The following is a 16,447-nucleotide window of genomic DNA, read 5'->3' as shown; positions in this document are numbered from 1 at the left end:
GAAATAGTGGTTAAGTTTATAAATTCTAGAGCTGGTTTTGCCATTTTATACTCAAGTTATTTCACCTTTGTGCCTCAGTTTCCCCATTTGTAAAATGAGGACAATAATGGTACCCTCTCATAGGACTGTTATGAGAGTTTGATCATTATCTGAAAAACATGTAGACTAGTAACTATATTTTTTGCCCATTTTTCTATGGGATTGTCTTTTTCTTATCAATTTGTGGAAGTTCTTTTTATATCAGGAATATTAGGCTTTTACTATCTTAAGTATTACATGTATACTTTCCCTATTTTTTTAATTAAAATGCCTTTTGTTATATAATTTTTATTTAAAAATGTATGTACTTAAATGACTATTTTTTTCTTTGTAGCTTGTTTCCCATATTGCTTAGGAAGCATTTTTTTCTCAAAGTTATACAACTTTTATTCTAATCTTTCTCTAAACATGTTTACTTTTTACATTTAAATTCTGCCTAGAATTTTTTCCCCTGCATTAATGCAGGGGACTAGCTACACAGTTCCCCTATTCCCTGGACACTCAACTGTGTTGGCACCGTTTCCCCAATGAACCGAAATGCTCTTCTTGTTATATATCATGCTCTTTATTGGGGTCTGTTTCTGTTTTTGCCCTTTGCTTAATAGAGAGCCAAAAGCATATTCTTGTTTACAGTAGCTTTATAGTGAGTTTTAACATTTGGTAAAGCAAATCTCACTTTAATTTTTTTCACTTTCATAATCTTCTTGGTTATTTTCCAACAAATGAACTCTTAAAAAGTCTTGTCCAGTACTACCCATACATCCAAGGCAGAGAGGAGGGTAAAACCAACCACAGTGGGATTCTGATTATATTTGCATTATTAATTTTAGAAGAAGTGATAATTTTCTGTATCAAGTCCTCCTATCCAGGAACATGGAGTCTTTTTTTACCAAGATTTTGGTTTATGTCCTTTAACAAAATTTCATAATTTTGTTCCTATGGATCCTGTGCCTGCCTCCCTGTTTTTTGTTTTATTTGTTTCTTTGATTTTAGTTTTGGTTGCTGTTACGAATAGGCTACTTTTTTCCATCGCCAGTCTAACTAGACATTGCCTAGACAGAGGAAAATGATAAATTAACTTCTTTACTTTCATTCATCTGCAAAGTTCTCTTATTAATTCTAGCAGCTTATTCATGGATTTTTCCAGGAATACAATCATATCTCCTGAAAAGTAAATTTTTTTTCTGATGTTTCTCCCAGGAAATTCTTCTTCAGCTGCATGACTGTGCCGCTATCCTCTGTAGCTGCTTCCCCACTGCAGGCAATTGTGGCTGCTGCCAAAGGCTGCTCTGAGTGACCTGCAAGGAATGAGACAGATGCTTTCTATAAGAATATCCCATGATTGCCTTGTTCAGATGTCACAGATGACAACATAATACAGTGGTTCCTGGTCTCTTAGCTGCCATATATTTCAATTTAGAGTCATTTATACACATTTCTTGAGCTCACTACTGTAATCATATCAGCCAAGTTTCCATCTGGTGTCTAGCAACAGGCCGCAAGCCCAGCAGTGAGTGCTGCCTGGGCGAACTTATCCTAATATTCCTCTTACTCTTTGAAAGAGAGATATTCCGAGAGGATTTCTCTGACCACCGTAACGAGCTTGTCTGGGTCACTATCACATTATCCAGTTTTTTTGTTTTGGTTTGGTTTTTTGAGGTTCTTTTTTAAAAAATTTTTTTTATTTTTCACATTATCCAGTTTTATTTTCTTTATAGCACCAATCATATTGACAGATACATTAATTATTGGTTTGTTTATTATCTGGCTCCTCAAGATATAGAATATACTAGATAATTAACCTGATGAGATCAGGGAATTTCCCACCGCTCCCGGTCGAGGAGGACACTGAAAGACAGGAAACGCCTGCCCCCGCACCCCGGGAATTTCGTGTGTTTTCTTAGTGTTTTCTTCAGCCTTTTATCTCTAGTATCTAGAGTTGAAAATACCTCCTAGATCTTCAATAAATGTTTGTTGAATGAATGCCGAGTTTTCTCGAAAATAATCTACATGTTAAAGTAATTTCTTTTTATTCCAACTATTCTTAGTGTTATTAGGAATGGTTGCTAATGATCCAGATAATTTTTCAGCTTAGACAGATCAGATTTAAAGTGAATGGAGTTTATGATACTCAACATACAAAAAAACTCAGAAAATATGGGACTATCTAGTGAGATAACTCTCCAGACAGGGATAGACATTCATCTTTCTACCTCAATGCTCAAGGTCTGCATTTGTTGGAGATTTAACTATGATCTACTTAATTGTTTTGTCTTTCTAAAAAAAGTTCTGATAGAGGCTTGTCTGAGTTTCACTTCAAAAACTGTAGCGAGATATATATATATATTTTAACTTACTGGAACTTTATGGGAACTGAAGGCGAAATTTTGCAGATCATTAAAGAATCAGAAATTCAAGGCAGGTTTCAGCCCATATATTAATGTTCTTTTGTTTTAGAGGGCCCACCAGTCTCCCCAAAAAGTTTGCGGTAGGCTATGATCTCGTGAGGCTGTTTTTATTCCACTCTCCCAGTTTACACCTTCAATGTACCAACCCAGACACGTGTACAGTGAAACTCTCAAGTTGGTGTCAAAATTATCATTTGAGGCATTTGTTCCAGGTTATTTAGGAAAGCATTTTCAGTGGTTCACGGTGATACGGTGGACAGGATGGCATAAAGTTAGGAAAACAGTTTTGTTCGGACTGTGGGCAATCTCTCCTTTCTAACCATTTAACTTCTGTCCCCGCAGTGCCCAAGGCCGCGAAGACCATTTCCGGCCTCGTTCCCACCGCTCCAGGCCGAGGAGGACACTGAAAGACAGGAAGCGCCTGCCCCCGCACCCCGGGCCCCACAACACCTTGGCCGCAGCCCCGCGGCGCGCGCTCGCCCGGTGCATTGTGGGCACTGTAGTCTGGCCGGAACCTGTTCGCGCCTACAAGTCCAGTGAATGCGCTTCTTCGTCGCCGCCTAGGCCGCAGTTCCCCTCCGCGGCCTCCGCTGGGTCTCCCTGGCTCCGGACGCGGCGTTCGGGTGGGTCATCTGTTTCCCCTCCTGGGCACAAAAAGCGGAAGCTAGAGGGGCGCGGGGAGGAGCTTCCCGCGCGGGGTGAACGCCCGCCCTACGTGCTCGTTCGCCTTACGACCGCTGCGCGCGAGCCCGGTGTCCCGGTGGCGGGCAGCAGCGGCAGAACGCGGAGTGGGCGGAGGGAGCCCGCGGCGGCGGCGGCTGCAGCAGCGAAATGGCGGAGACCGTGGCGGACACCCGGCGGCTGATCACCAAGCCGCAGAACCTGAATGACGCCTACGGGCCGCCCAGCAACTTCCTCGAGATAGATGTGAGCAACCCGCAGACGGTGGGGGTCGGCCGGGGCCGCTTCACCACCTACGAAATCAGGGTCAAGGTGAGGCCGTTCTTACACCCTACAGAGAGATCCCTCCTGTGGTCCCTGGTGCCCCCAGCCGACCCTGGAGCATCCGCTCCAGCGGCCACGGCCGCTCAGGCCCGGCCTCCGGTTGACCCGGTGGGGCAGTCTTGTCCACCGGCGGGGTCGTGGGCCAGGATCCCTCTTCGTCGTAGGCTTGGCTAGGGGCTGCACAGTGAGCTGAATCCAGTGCTGGCACTTGAAGAAGGTGCTCGAAAAAAAGAGGGCGTGGGTTGAGCGCCGCTTGCCCCTCAAACAGCTGATCTGGGAATGACATTTGAGTTGGGAAGGAGTAGATCTTTCGAGAACACAACCCCTTCTTCGGAGGGGAGCTAGATGTGACTGGGAAAGGGGGGTTGCTCAAAGTTGAAGGCGTACCAGTTTTCTTTTCCTGGAGACTTTTACCCGAGGGGGCCAAGCCAAGCTGATTGCTCCAGGCTCTTCCCGAGCTACCAAACTCACCTAGGTTACACGCTTTTCTGAACAGAACCTCATGGGAGTTTACAAAAGCCTGAGGAATTTGAGAGGGCTGAGCCAGGCGAGAACGTTGATTGGAAATGATTGACCTCAGCATTCTGGCCACCTTCGTGCTAAGGCTGAGGAGTGGAGAGTGTTACCTACCTCACAACCAAAACTACAACTGTTTTAAGAAAAGCCTATTCATTTAGGGGTCTTGCTCTCTTAATTTCGAGGTTTGCACTTCACTGAGTGAAGGAATCAGCTGAAGTAGAAACACATTTATAATTTCATAACTAGTATTTGTTGGCAGTAAGTAATTCAAATGATTTCAAAGATGCTAATTGAGAATAATGCTTCACTTTCACTTTCTAGGATTAAAGAATTTACTCATGTATGGAAGTATCTTTAAAAATTACAGAAAACGAATCCAGCTGTTAATGACAACAACAACAACAAATTATTTTCTTAAAAATTAAGCATAAGAATTGGGCCTTAGAGTAATCAAATTTTACGTAACGAGTTACTGTTAATATTTAAGTGGAGTAATTTCTCATTTTTCCACATTTTTTTGGTGTGGTAAAATACAACAGAATTTACCGTCTTAACTATTTTTAACCGTACAGTTCAGTAGTGTTCAGTTTATTCACACTGCTGTGAAACTTACACACTTTAAAACATGATTTACTTACCGTGTAGTTTTGCTTAAAAACTTAACCATCAAACTAACATATGAAACTAACAGGCTAATGTTACAAGCCACCTTTGTCTTCCAACGTGTATAAAATGTGAACCACAAGCAGTCTTGTTACAGTGAAACTGTAAAATTGGGACTCCAGTGTACCTAGGGAAGTACATTATCACGTAGGCCTGATAAAAAAATGAGGCATTTTTTTTTAACTTTTGGAATGATTTTGGATTGTCTTAAATATATGGCAGACTGTTCTGTAAAAAAAACTTCCTCTTTTATTCACCAGCACATTTTCCTTTATTTCTTGTGCTAAAACGAAACTTGGTATTCCTGTTTCTAAACTTCCAGAGCTAGCACTTCCTGTCACACAATTGAAGTGGAATCTCCTGCCTACACTTCCTCCATTTAATAACTTTGTATTTATCTTGCTGAGTGTGTTATATTAAATAGACTCTAGTATGATAACTTAATTATTTTTAAAAATTCATCTGATTCTTTATTACCAAGTAGCTGATGTGAGACTTAAATTTGTTTTATGGTATATGGTTTATTTGTATTTTAAAGAAAATAATCCTTTTTAAGAGTGATTAATGAGTTATGGAATTAACAAAGTGTAACCTATGCTGGTTTGTTAAATTATATAAACCAGTTTGTTAAGCGTTCATGACTGCAAGTCGTAAATGCATGTGCCCTCTAAGAAAATGTAACTGAGTTTTCTAATGCTTATGAAATGCTATTGGGGTTTCTCTTAATAATTTAACATGTTAACTTAAAACTCAGGACACCATACAGTAAGATACTTGGATTTATTTTAGCAGCATGTGATTTTTCAGAGTCTTTGCAGTCTTGTATTAAGGCCAGTGAGATGAACAGGTAAATCATTTTGTCATTTTATTTATTACTACTTTTCTAAACTGTTCCTGCTCTCCCTAGGCCCCTACTGCCTGCATTTTGCTGTTGAATTTGACATGTAGCAAACCATATTATGTTCCAGAGTTTGGGCCCTTAAGCTCTAATTCTAGTCTTGAGGAAAATGTCCCATTTTGTAGGATATGATTGAAATTACCCTAATTCACAGAGTAATTTTATATAGATGGTGGCACTTTAGAATGCAATTCTTCCAATCTCCATTTATCTTTTCGTTCGAGGTTAGTGTTTAAGACTATTAGGATCAGTTGATTAGTATCTGGGCTTTTGAAAATAATTGGTACAGTGTTGATGTTTTTTAAAATTGTTCTAATGGATAGGTATAGCAGAGAGCACCATAAATGATTAAAGGTTTTAGAAAGCTTATGGTCTAGAATTATTTTGACATATTAAAGAGAAGGCTAAAGGGGAAATTCCATCACTGTTTATGAAGTTTGTGCTATAATGTAACTTCAGTCTTCTGGAAAGTATAATTTAACCTGGAGGTCTATTGTACCTGGAGACAACTGTTTTGAACAGGAATAAGTTAAGGATCTTTCTTGAGCTCTGAGTTCAAAGAAAAGATTCATCATTTATTAGCAGAATAAGGTACAGAATCTAAGCTCCACTTCCCCAGAAAGTTCCAAAAAGCAAAACTTGAATTTGCTGCATACCAGCAACTATTCATATAACATTTACATTGTATATTAGGTAGATTTAAAGTATAAGGGAGGATGTGCGTAGGTTATATGCAAATACTATACCATTTAAAGTACAAGAGACTTGAGCATCTGCAGATTTTGATATGGAGGCGTGTGTGTCCTAGAATTAAATCACCCGCAGATATGGAGGGATGACTGTACCTACCTCATAGGACACAATGCACATAAATCTTTTTAGCACAGTGACTGGTACATAACAAGCACTCAACAGTTACCTCTTTCTAAATTCACCTATCTTTCAAATTAAAAGTCATTGATCAGCTAACTGCATTTTCTGTGTTAATGTGCAAATGAGTTACTAAAATGGTTAGATTTTCTTATCAAGAAACCTGCTTGGCATGCAAGTATACTTTCACTGAGGCAACTGTGGTATAAAAGGAAGGCAATTTGCCAGGTAGTTTTTTTTTTAATGTTTTACATTTTTGTTACATTTTGTGATTCCATATTTGAAGTTGTGATGCCATTTAAGAACATGGTAAATTTCGTGTTTAAGACCAAAAATATAGAATACCCCGTATTTTAAGGTAGTATGTTTCCAAAATTGTACTAGTACTTTTTTTCCAGTTTGAGATATAATTGACATATAAAATTGTATTTAAGATATACAACGTAATGATTTGCCTTATACATATATAAAAATGATTACCACAATAAGTTTAGTTAACATTTATCACCTCACATAGCTCCAAAAGTAGGTTTTTGTAGTTGAGGTATATTAAAACATAAGGGTGAGTAGTAAAGTCTGTTAATAAACGTTGTGACAAGAAAGATAGTGAAAGTAGCATCTTGACCATTCTAAATCTATATTGGTGATACTTCTCTGGATGAGTCCTGTAATTTTAAATTGACAGTCATTAGTATCCTGATTGGAAACTGAGAAACTAATTTTTAGACTTGTTTTTAGGATTTATGAGAATGTGTTATTAAAGGGTCAAAATAGTATTTTAAAGAATCAAGACATTTTGGAGTCAAAGGACATTTGCAGACTCTATATCAGTTGGCCATGATATGTTGTCTGATAAACATCTTTGCTGCCAGCTACCTCTGACCTCCAGGATCTCTATCGAGGAAAGGCATGTTGTTAGCTTTGAAGAGTCTGTTCTTGCCTAACCAATCCCTTAGGATGAGGTAGGGGAGACACAATTAAAAAATAGCCCTGTTATATTGTTATTAGGGACTCAGTTCTATATTGTTCATTTTGACAGATATGGGAACCAAGGCACAGAAAGTTGTCCCTCACCCAAAGTAAATTATCTAACTGGTGTCCAAGCCAGGGCTAGATTTGAAGTATTCTGGTCCTGAGTCAGAACTGCTTCACAGCTGCAGTTCATTTAATTTAAAATAGTGCGTTAAAACCTTTGTTATCTACAGCCTCGTATTGGGGCACCCTCAAGTGTCTGAACCTTTTGAAGGAAATGTCAGTGTTAGCACCCTTGAGACCCAAGAGTTGACTCTTCAATAATCCACAGTAGGTAAGATGCACCCAGGAAAAATAAACATTTGGAAAGAGCTTACTGTTAAATTCTGTGCTGTGATGATACGACTTGAAGAAAAAGTGTGTTGTTGATTGGCTAGTGGTGCTTATAAGAGGTGAGCTTTTTTTCAGCTTTTCTTAAAGCTGAAAAATGAGGGCATTTATCACATGAGTACCTGTGTGTTCAAGGTACTTTGCTATATATACAATCTGATCTTTGAAGTAACCAAGTAGAGCAGATAATATTCTTGTTTTGCAAATGTAGAAGCTGAGGTCACTGTTAGAAAAAAAATGTGACAATGAGTGTGTATATGTCCATGTATGACTGAAAAATTGTGCTGAACACTGGAATTTGACACAACATTGTAAAATGATTATAAATCAATAAAAAATGTTAAAAAAAAAAAAAAAGAAATGTAAGGGAACACATTGACACATGTAACAACTTGAGTGAAAATCAAGGCAATTATGGTACCCAAAAAAGTCAGTACCAAAGGGATATGTGTTGTATGACCCCATTTACACAGCATTTTTGAAATAGCAAAATTTTAGAAATAGAGAACATATTAGTAGTTATCAGGGATTAAGGATGGGGGCTTGGGGAGGAGGGAAATGGATGTGTTATAAAAGAGCAAAATAAAAATCATAGTAATGATGAAATAGCTCTGTAGCTTAACTGTGTTGGTAAATACATAAACCTACAGATGTGACAAAATGTCCAGAGATAAATAAACAACCCTCCCCCCCATGCAAGTTCCTTGGTGTGTTACATCAATGTCAACATCCTCATTATGATACAGTTTTGCAAGCTGTTAAATTTATGGGAATTTGGGTAAAAGTTACACAGGATCTGTCTCTTTTATGTTTGATAACTAAGGGAATCGACAATGATTTCAAAATAAAAAGTTTAATAAATAAAAAAAAAAAGAAGCTGAGGTCACTGTTGATCTTCAGCTTTTGTCCCTCCCTCTTATTCTTATTTCAGTCCTGCTGGACTGCTTGTATCCAGGCCTTTGCACACACTTCCTCCTTTGATAAAAACAGTCTTTCTTCCTTTAGCAGCCTCATCTAACTATCATCACTTGTCCTGCAGGACTCAGCCTTAATATTACCTTTTGAGAGATTTTCCTGATCCCTGGAATGTAGACTGGATTTCCTTCCTGTGTGTCCTTGTAGCCCTTTTAGGATTAAGTTTGTTTGCCTGTCTGCAGCTTCCTTTAGTTCCTGTTTCTTCTACTGTAACCTCCTAGAGGACAGGATTGTCATGATCACCCTTACACAACATCTGGCATTGTTCTTGGCAAGTAGTGGAATAAGTGAAATTTAGGAAGGTTAAGTAACTTGCCCAAAGTCACAGCTATTAAATGGCAAAACAGATTTGAATCTAGATTTCGTGACCTTCAGAGCCCATACTTTTTCTTTCACTCTCACTGAACATTCAGATCAGCTTTTGAAACCCTTGAGATTCTGTTTTAATTAGGTTGGAGTGGGATTTGGGAAGTAGTTTAAAAAGCACCCCAGCGAGGGCACTTGAGATATACAGCAAGGGTTATCCCTGGTGGCATCATGCTCTCAGAGGTCTCTGAGAAACGACAGCAGCAGAGGAGTATGAGAAAAATAAATGGAGCTGCAATGGTTGGTAAGCTTGATGGGATTTTAAAAAGGCAAATTCTAAAACAAAATTAAAAAAAAATGTTTTTAAAGCAGATCCTTACAGGAGAGAGGAAAACCAGTGATAATTTGCCAAAGATGAAAACTATTTTTAGAGGGGAGACAATTTAGATACTAGCTGAAAACATGCCAACAGCTTAGCTTTTCGGGAAGAAGTGAAGGCATTGACTATATTCAGCCAAGCCAGCTCTTTTTGCCCCTGTCTTGCACCACCCATGTCTATATCCCTGTGTAATAATAATGAAAGTAAGCCAGAAATTATAAAAGACAAAATATATATCCATTTAAGAAAGAAACCTTTGTGTTTTATTAATATTGCCACTCTACACCTTTTAAGTAGGAAGTCTTCAAGTGTTTTAATTTTTAGCTATTTTTGTGATTCCATAAGAGATTTTCCATCTCCTCACCTTCATAATTAATGCTTACCAAAAAAAAGGATTGAATTGTTGTTTTTAGGTTCTTTGATTTTAAATACTTTGTGCCATATTATGCTGCTTCCATGTAGCAGAATCAGTAATTTTTTTGAATATCAAATAAGATGTCCAAGAAAAGTCCAAGAAAAGCAATACTATAATCTTGGTACTGCTGTTTACTGATTCTTTAGTTAAATGACTTACAGCTTTCAGCCAAAGTTATACTTCTTTAAAGAAATATTTAACTTAGAAACTAGGAAATTGGACAGGGTAGTAAAATGTGACATACGCTGTACCTTACCCAAAAGCTTGTATCAATTAAGATACCGTTTGGACTATTCTCACAGAGACCTCAAAAATGGAGTTTATTTTTTTCACATGAAAAGGTCTTGGGCAGTCCAGGACTGGTATTGTGACTTGACTATGAGCTGCTAATATCACATCCACATTCTAGCCATGGGTGTGGCCCCATTGCCACATTTGGCTACAAAAGAAGCTGGGAGATTTAGTCTAGCTGGACAGCCATGTGAAGAAAGGAGGAACGGATACAGTAGTAAGTGATTGGGATAACCCTTCTAGGGTGTGGTCCTAGCAACATTCTGATCATGTCTCTTAATTCTTTCCTTTGCTGATGCCTGAAATTTCAAAGTTTAGAGAAAGTTCATTTCATTTGTAAGAAAGAAAACTGAGTTCTCATTAGTTTTGACATTCTTAAATGTAAATAAGTTATGATCCCTTCCTGAGAATTAATTTTTGTGAGTAGAGAAAGGAGGCAAGCATGAAGACATGGCATATATGCTAGAGGACCAGCATTTTAGTTGATGACATTGAAAGATGGAGTATATTGTTTGAGCCACCAAAATAAGTGAGCTCAGTGTCTCTCACTAGAGAATCACAAGACCTAAAATAGTTTTTACAAAGTTACTTTGTATCTAATAGTATTAGAATGGTCATTTTCTAATTCTTTGCTCTCTAGACTTTGATTTTATCAATGATGTAGCATCTCTGTTTGCTTGCCCTAAAATTATTCCCACACCTGCCACCTGTAGCTTGTTTGCTTTCTGTTTTTTCCATTTCTGTCCTTGTGGGATGAGCATCTCTGTTCTATAGTAAGTTTGGAAATTCTAATCCATATAGAGGAACAAAGGACCCTCAAAGCTTCCCTCGTGTCTAGTTCTCAGTATCTCCTCTCTTGCCGTGACATTATGGGTCATCAGGTGGAAATAGAAGCAGGTAAAAATCTTGTTGGCTAGGCATACTTGTCTGTGTATCACCAGATCTTTGTTTAAATTTACACACGAAGATGCCCCCGTACTACATAAATGAGAACATTCTTAAGATACTATAATGGCTTGAGAGCAGGGCTTAGCAAGCTGTGGGCTTCCCAGTTTTTGTGGTTTTATTAGAACTCAGCACATCTGTTTATGTTTTGCTTACATATTTTTTTCTCTAGTTTGCCAATGAATGTTTACATATTATTTATGACCACTTATGCACTGAAAGAGCAGAATTAACTATTTGCAACAGCCTGAAATATTTACTGTCTTGCCCTTTGAGAAAAAGGTTTGCCAATCCTTTGTCTAAATTTTACATAGCACTGAGGTAATGGAAATCAGAAGCACTTGGAGAATCTTATTTTCAAAATACAGAACTATGAAAAAACATTCAGCTTAGGATGCTGATAGTAAATGATGGAGGAAATGATAGTTAAATATAAAATTGCCAGTTAGGTTTTTTTTCTTAGACATTCATCACATGCCAATAGACTCTTAAAAGCATAGCCCCTGTTCCTAGGTGCTGAATGAAATATTAGACATCATTCTTTTTTTTCTAAAGGTCCAGTTTTTACAAAGACAAAAATCTAACCTTGTGAGTTATTAGATTATATCTGTTATTCGTATTAAGTTCAACCACAAGAATTTTCAGTTTAGAGAACTAATTTTCTCACTTTAAGCCTTTTATAAACTCCTTTGAATAACTATTTAAAGAGAGAAAGTTGGTGCTGATAAAATAGCCTGTTCGTGGTGGTTTAGGTCCAGTCAATAAACCGGTGGCAAAACTGAAGATGATGCCTGACAAAACTGTAGTCATTTCTCGCCAAGATCAGGGTTTAGGTATTTTCCAGCTCAGGATTTTTTTTTATCATATCATCATTTAATGTTTTGTGTTCTTACATGGTAACCCTCTACATTATATGTCAGTATACCGTTATTAAATGATTAAATTGGTATTGGTTGAGCTATTGGCTTGGGTAAATTTAATGTCTGGGTTGTAGGGAGGGAGTTAAGTTGAATATTGAGAAACTATGATGTTAGCTCTCAAAGTGGCACAATATAGTAAGTTGATAGAATTCTTAGTTTAAAAGGGTAGATGATGTTGATATACTTCAGTTGAAATAAACTGTAGAGCTTTTCACTTAGATATTAGGATGTGATACTTACCTATAATCTGTGTATTTGCCCAGTTTTGTTCTCTCAAGAGTATAATCAATTCTTCTCTAACTAAATTTCTTTTAGATTTAACTTAACATTTGAGTAGCTCCTGTGGGCCAATTGTTTTGACTACTTGGAATGCTAAGTTTAATATGATAATACAGCAAGTACACCCTAACCTGAAACAGGATTAGATGTTTTCTCTGATCAATTTCTCCTAAAACTGTCCTATAAATGAACATTTATGAACTGCTACTATATGCCAGACACTGTGCTAGATGCTTGGCTAGGAGATGAGAGTAACATATGCCTTGCCCTTAAAGGCATGAAGCTTACAGGCTGGAAGTAGGGAGATAGGCCAATTCAATTTAATTCAATTTAATTGAATTGAGTTCAATTTGATAGTAGTACTTGGTGAAAATAGTCATAGTGTGCAGTGGGACCCCAAGCCTGCATGAGGGACTAGGAGTGTAAGGGCAGAATGGGTCAGTAGTGTTCTAAGCAGAGAGAGTAGCTGTCTTTTTCTGTCCTTCACTGCCAACAGGTAATGTTGTCACTGACCTGCCGAAGTCACACAGTACTAATACTGGATTCTGACCACTTTATGCCGGGACCCCTTTTTACTATCTGGCTCAGACATCTTTCTCTACCTCTTTATTTATAGTTTGGTTTGTTTTAGCCGTCTCTTGGGCAGTCGCTGTGTCTTGGGTGGTATCATGGGTACCTTCTTTTGTGTTTTGTTTGATATAGTTTTAGTTATCTGACTGCCTCTTACAAACTGTAATGGCTCCTATTTCCAGTTAGAACAGATCATAGAAATACACCAAGATCATTCTTACTTAACAACAGTCATTTCCTGTTTCAGCGTGATCGTGCTTTGTGATATAGCCAAGTCTACCTGCTGTTCTCCCAAATTTAATCCTAGTGACCTTCCTAATGACCTGCCAAAAGCTCATCCAAATTGTATATATTGTATAGGCTATTTTTCTCACTAACCAATATTGTGTCACAGTTAGCTATGCGTAACAAACCACCACAGAATACAATGATGTAAAGCAGTGATTTGTTCCTACCGTCCTGTGGGCTGGCTGGATGGTTTCTCTGCTGGCTTTTGCCTGTGCTCATTTATGTAGCTGCTTTCAGCTTGAGAGCTGGCCTATCTGGCTATCCCCTGGGGTGTCTCATTCTCATCCACATGGCCTCTCATTCTCCAGTAGGCTTGTCTGGCTTCCTTATGTGACAATTTTAGAATAGCACTCAAAAAGAATGAAGATGGAAGTTGTAAGACCTCTTGAGTTTTCGGCTCTGAAACTTGTTTTTCACTTCTACCACATTATGTTGGTGAAAGCAAGTCATAAGACCAGTCTAGATTGAACGGGTAGGGAAACAGACTCCGCCTCTTAGATGAAAGGACCTTCAGACAATTTGTGGCAACATTTATCTATATCACACATTACTTGTTAGGAATCGCCAAATGCCGTATTTGGTGGTGGCACCTGTGGCTTGGGTGACTGTGGTAGGCAGAATAGTAACTCCCCAAAGATTTCTACTTCCTAATACCTAGAGCCTGTGAATATGTTACCTTACATATAATACCTTTGCAGATGTGATTAAATTAAGGCTGTTGAGATGGAGAGGTTGTCCTGGATTATCTGGGTAAGTCCAGTATCATCACAAGGGTCCTTATAAGTGGAACAGGCAGAAGAGTCAGTCATAGATGTGACAATGGAAGCAGAGGTTGTAGTGATCTGATTGCTGACTTTGAAGATGGAAAAAAGGACCATGAGCCAGAGAATGCAGGCATCCTCTGGAAGCTAGGTAAGATAAGGAAATGAATTCTCCCCTAGATCCTGCAGAAGGAATACAGCCCTGGTGACATCTTGATTTAGCTCAGCAAGACTCATTTCGGACTTCTATAAGATAATAAATTTGTGTTGCTTTAAGCTACTAAGTTTGTGGTAATTTGTTATAGCAGCAATAGGAAACTAGTAAGAATGACTTGCCTTTGTCCTAAAGATTATTTCCAACAGGAGAGACTCTAGACTTAACTACAAGAGAAACAGTTGGTAAGGACTGGGGCTTAGCCTGACTTTGAGCCTTGGTCTTAGGCCACACAGCCTTATCTTTCTTCCTCCCCATTAAAATCTAGCACCATCAGCTCTCATTATTCCTTGCTTTCTAGTAAGCCAAGATGTTTTACCAAAGGCATAGAAAATTTTTTTTTTCATGGAAAAAGTTGAGTGTGCTACTTAAGCCTTAGAGGTTTATTTTCCAAGCTACGGAGAAAATTACTAAAAGACTTTCACTTTGGCTATCCAAGTATAGGTCAAGATTAACAATGCTAAATGACCAGTGTATTTTTTAGTACCTTTGTATGAGAGAGGGCTAACTTCTGAGACTAGATAAGTGCAAAATTATGAGTTCTAGTTGATGGATACTTTAGATTATTGGCTCTTGATTAAAATTTAACTTAGGAAAGATACCATTTATTGTCAGGCCTTTGACCCTCCATAAGTCTGAGCAAATTCTTAAAGCAATAGTATCTTCCATTCACTGCACACATTAGGAAAAAAGTACTTTGACTTTTGCAACTTGTGATTCTAGGTCTCCAAGTCTAAAATATATTTAAGTATTTTAGGCAGTCAGTGTATAACTACACAATTTCATCTGATGTCACATGATTTTTTTGTTTCTGTTTTGAGAAGAAACCTGCACCCTAACTTCAGGCAATCATTTAAAACAAGCAAAAACAGTCTTCTTTTTAAAACGCCACATCCATTTGTGACAGAATAGATTTTAAAAATCCAACTTGAGAAAAGGTTGTGAAGCATTTAAAAAATATGTATGGCACCCAGAGCTTCTTTATGAAGAAAGCTCAAGAACATCAGAACTAAAGGAGCAGTGTAGGGTTGTAATTATATAGAATCTGATCAAACTTTCATAAAGTTAAGAAAAGCTTGATAGGTTGAAGTAGACTGTCACTTATGAATATAGTTCCATGGATTATTTAGAAGGAATGTGTTCTTTGGTCTGCTTTTCTCTAGGACTTTTGATCTGCCTTTGTCTAAAACTGCTCTAATATAGTATCCATTAGCCATATGGGGCTATTTAAAGTAAAGTTTTAGACTCAACTACCAGACATCTGTGCAGTTTCCTTGGATTTGAGGTTGACTTTGTGTGACTTTTTTTAAAGTTGATTTTAAGTGATATTGGCCTGGAATATTCAGGGTGCCTCATATATGAAGAAACCATTGCACACAGGACTTTTTCTCCTGAGAGTTTTTGGTTTTTCCTTTCTTTTCTTTTCTTTCTTTCTTCTTTTTGTTTTTTTAATCCTTTTTGCCCTATCTCACTGTTTTTGATCAGTGGCCACTCACTGCTTACTGTTACCCACTGTGGCAAACTCCAGGTATACACTTATTTCACACACATTCCATTCTTTACTAAGATAGGGAAATTTTCTTTTTTTTAAATTTATTTTATTATTTTTTAAATTTTTTGGGGGCAGGAGGTAGGTAGTTAACTTATTTATTTATTTTTAGAGAAGGTACTGGGGATTGAACCCATGATCTTGTATATGCTAATAAGCATGCGCTCTACCACTTGAGCTATACCCTCCCCCTGAGAAAATTTCTTAATCTAACCAACCAAAGGTTAGAGCCTTATTTTCTTGATAGGATCATCTTATTACATAAGGAAATTGAGCATCATGTGGGTTCACAGATATCTTGGCAGTTTTTTGATGTCTGCATTGCTAGAAATTCTATATTCTATGCCAGAATCTACAGAGGAATTTTGTTCTTTTAATTCATAGTAGCTGTTATTTACTATTGTTGATTCCTACACTTGCCCTGACATTACATTTTCTCCCATTCACCATCAGTCCCTGTATAGGGCTCCCTACTCCTACCCAACTAACAGAAGACCTGACCTGTATCTCATTTTCTTTTTGGGGTTTCACTGATACTTCTATCATATTGCTTAAGTTTTCCTGTCAAGAAAACTAGACTTCTTTTCCAGTTGATCTAAACATCTGAGATAGTCTTTCCTTACCCAAGGATGGTAGAAAAGAACTGGAGACAGATTTGAGTATTATGTGTGTTGTGGGGGAAAAGGAGGTTACAGCAGAACAAATAATAAATGTATTATTACCATAATAAAAAACATGGAAACAAATAATGGCAGAAGGAGGCCTCCAAGTTACCAAAGCATTTCTTCAAG

The 16,447-nt window shown here is 37.9% G+C and overlaps 1 protein-coding gene and 1 long non-coding RNA gene across 2 annotated transcripts in view; one reads left to right on the top strand and one right to left on the bottom strand.

Annotated features, from left to right (window-relative positions):
* Positions 1 to 582: 582 nt before the first annotated feature.
* Positions 583 to 3,029, bottom strand: LOC140697688 (uncharacterized). Its single transcript, XR_012074904.1, has 2 exons — positions 2,898 to 3,029; positions 583 to 1,337 (listed from the first exon to the last, which is right to left on the bottom strand). It is a non-coding gene; the product is annotated as an uncharacterized lncRNA (long non-coding RNA).
* Positions 2,963 to 16,447, top strand: part of SNX3 (sorting nexin 3) — a 37,505-nt gene continuing 24,020 nt past the window's right edge. Inside the window, exon 1 of the mRNA XM_006205631.4 lies at positions 2,963 to 3,440. Coding sequence (XP_006205693.1) covers positions 3,279 to 3,440 — 162 coding nt within the window. The 5' untranslated portion in view covers positions 2,963 to 3,278. The remainder of the gene's footprint in view (positions 3,441 to 16,447) is intronic.

The sequence above is a fragment of the Vicugna pacos genome, chromosome 8, assembly GCF_048564905.1.
Source record: "Vicugna pacos chromosome 8, VicPac4, whole genome shotgun sequence".
In the NCBI taxonomy this organism is placed as follows: Eukaryota; Metazoa; Chordata; class Mammalia; order Artiodactyla; family Camelidae; genus Vicugna; species Vicugna pacos.
Note: the sequence above shows the minus strand (reverse complement) of the source record. Positions and strands in the feature narration are given on the sequence as shown.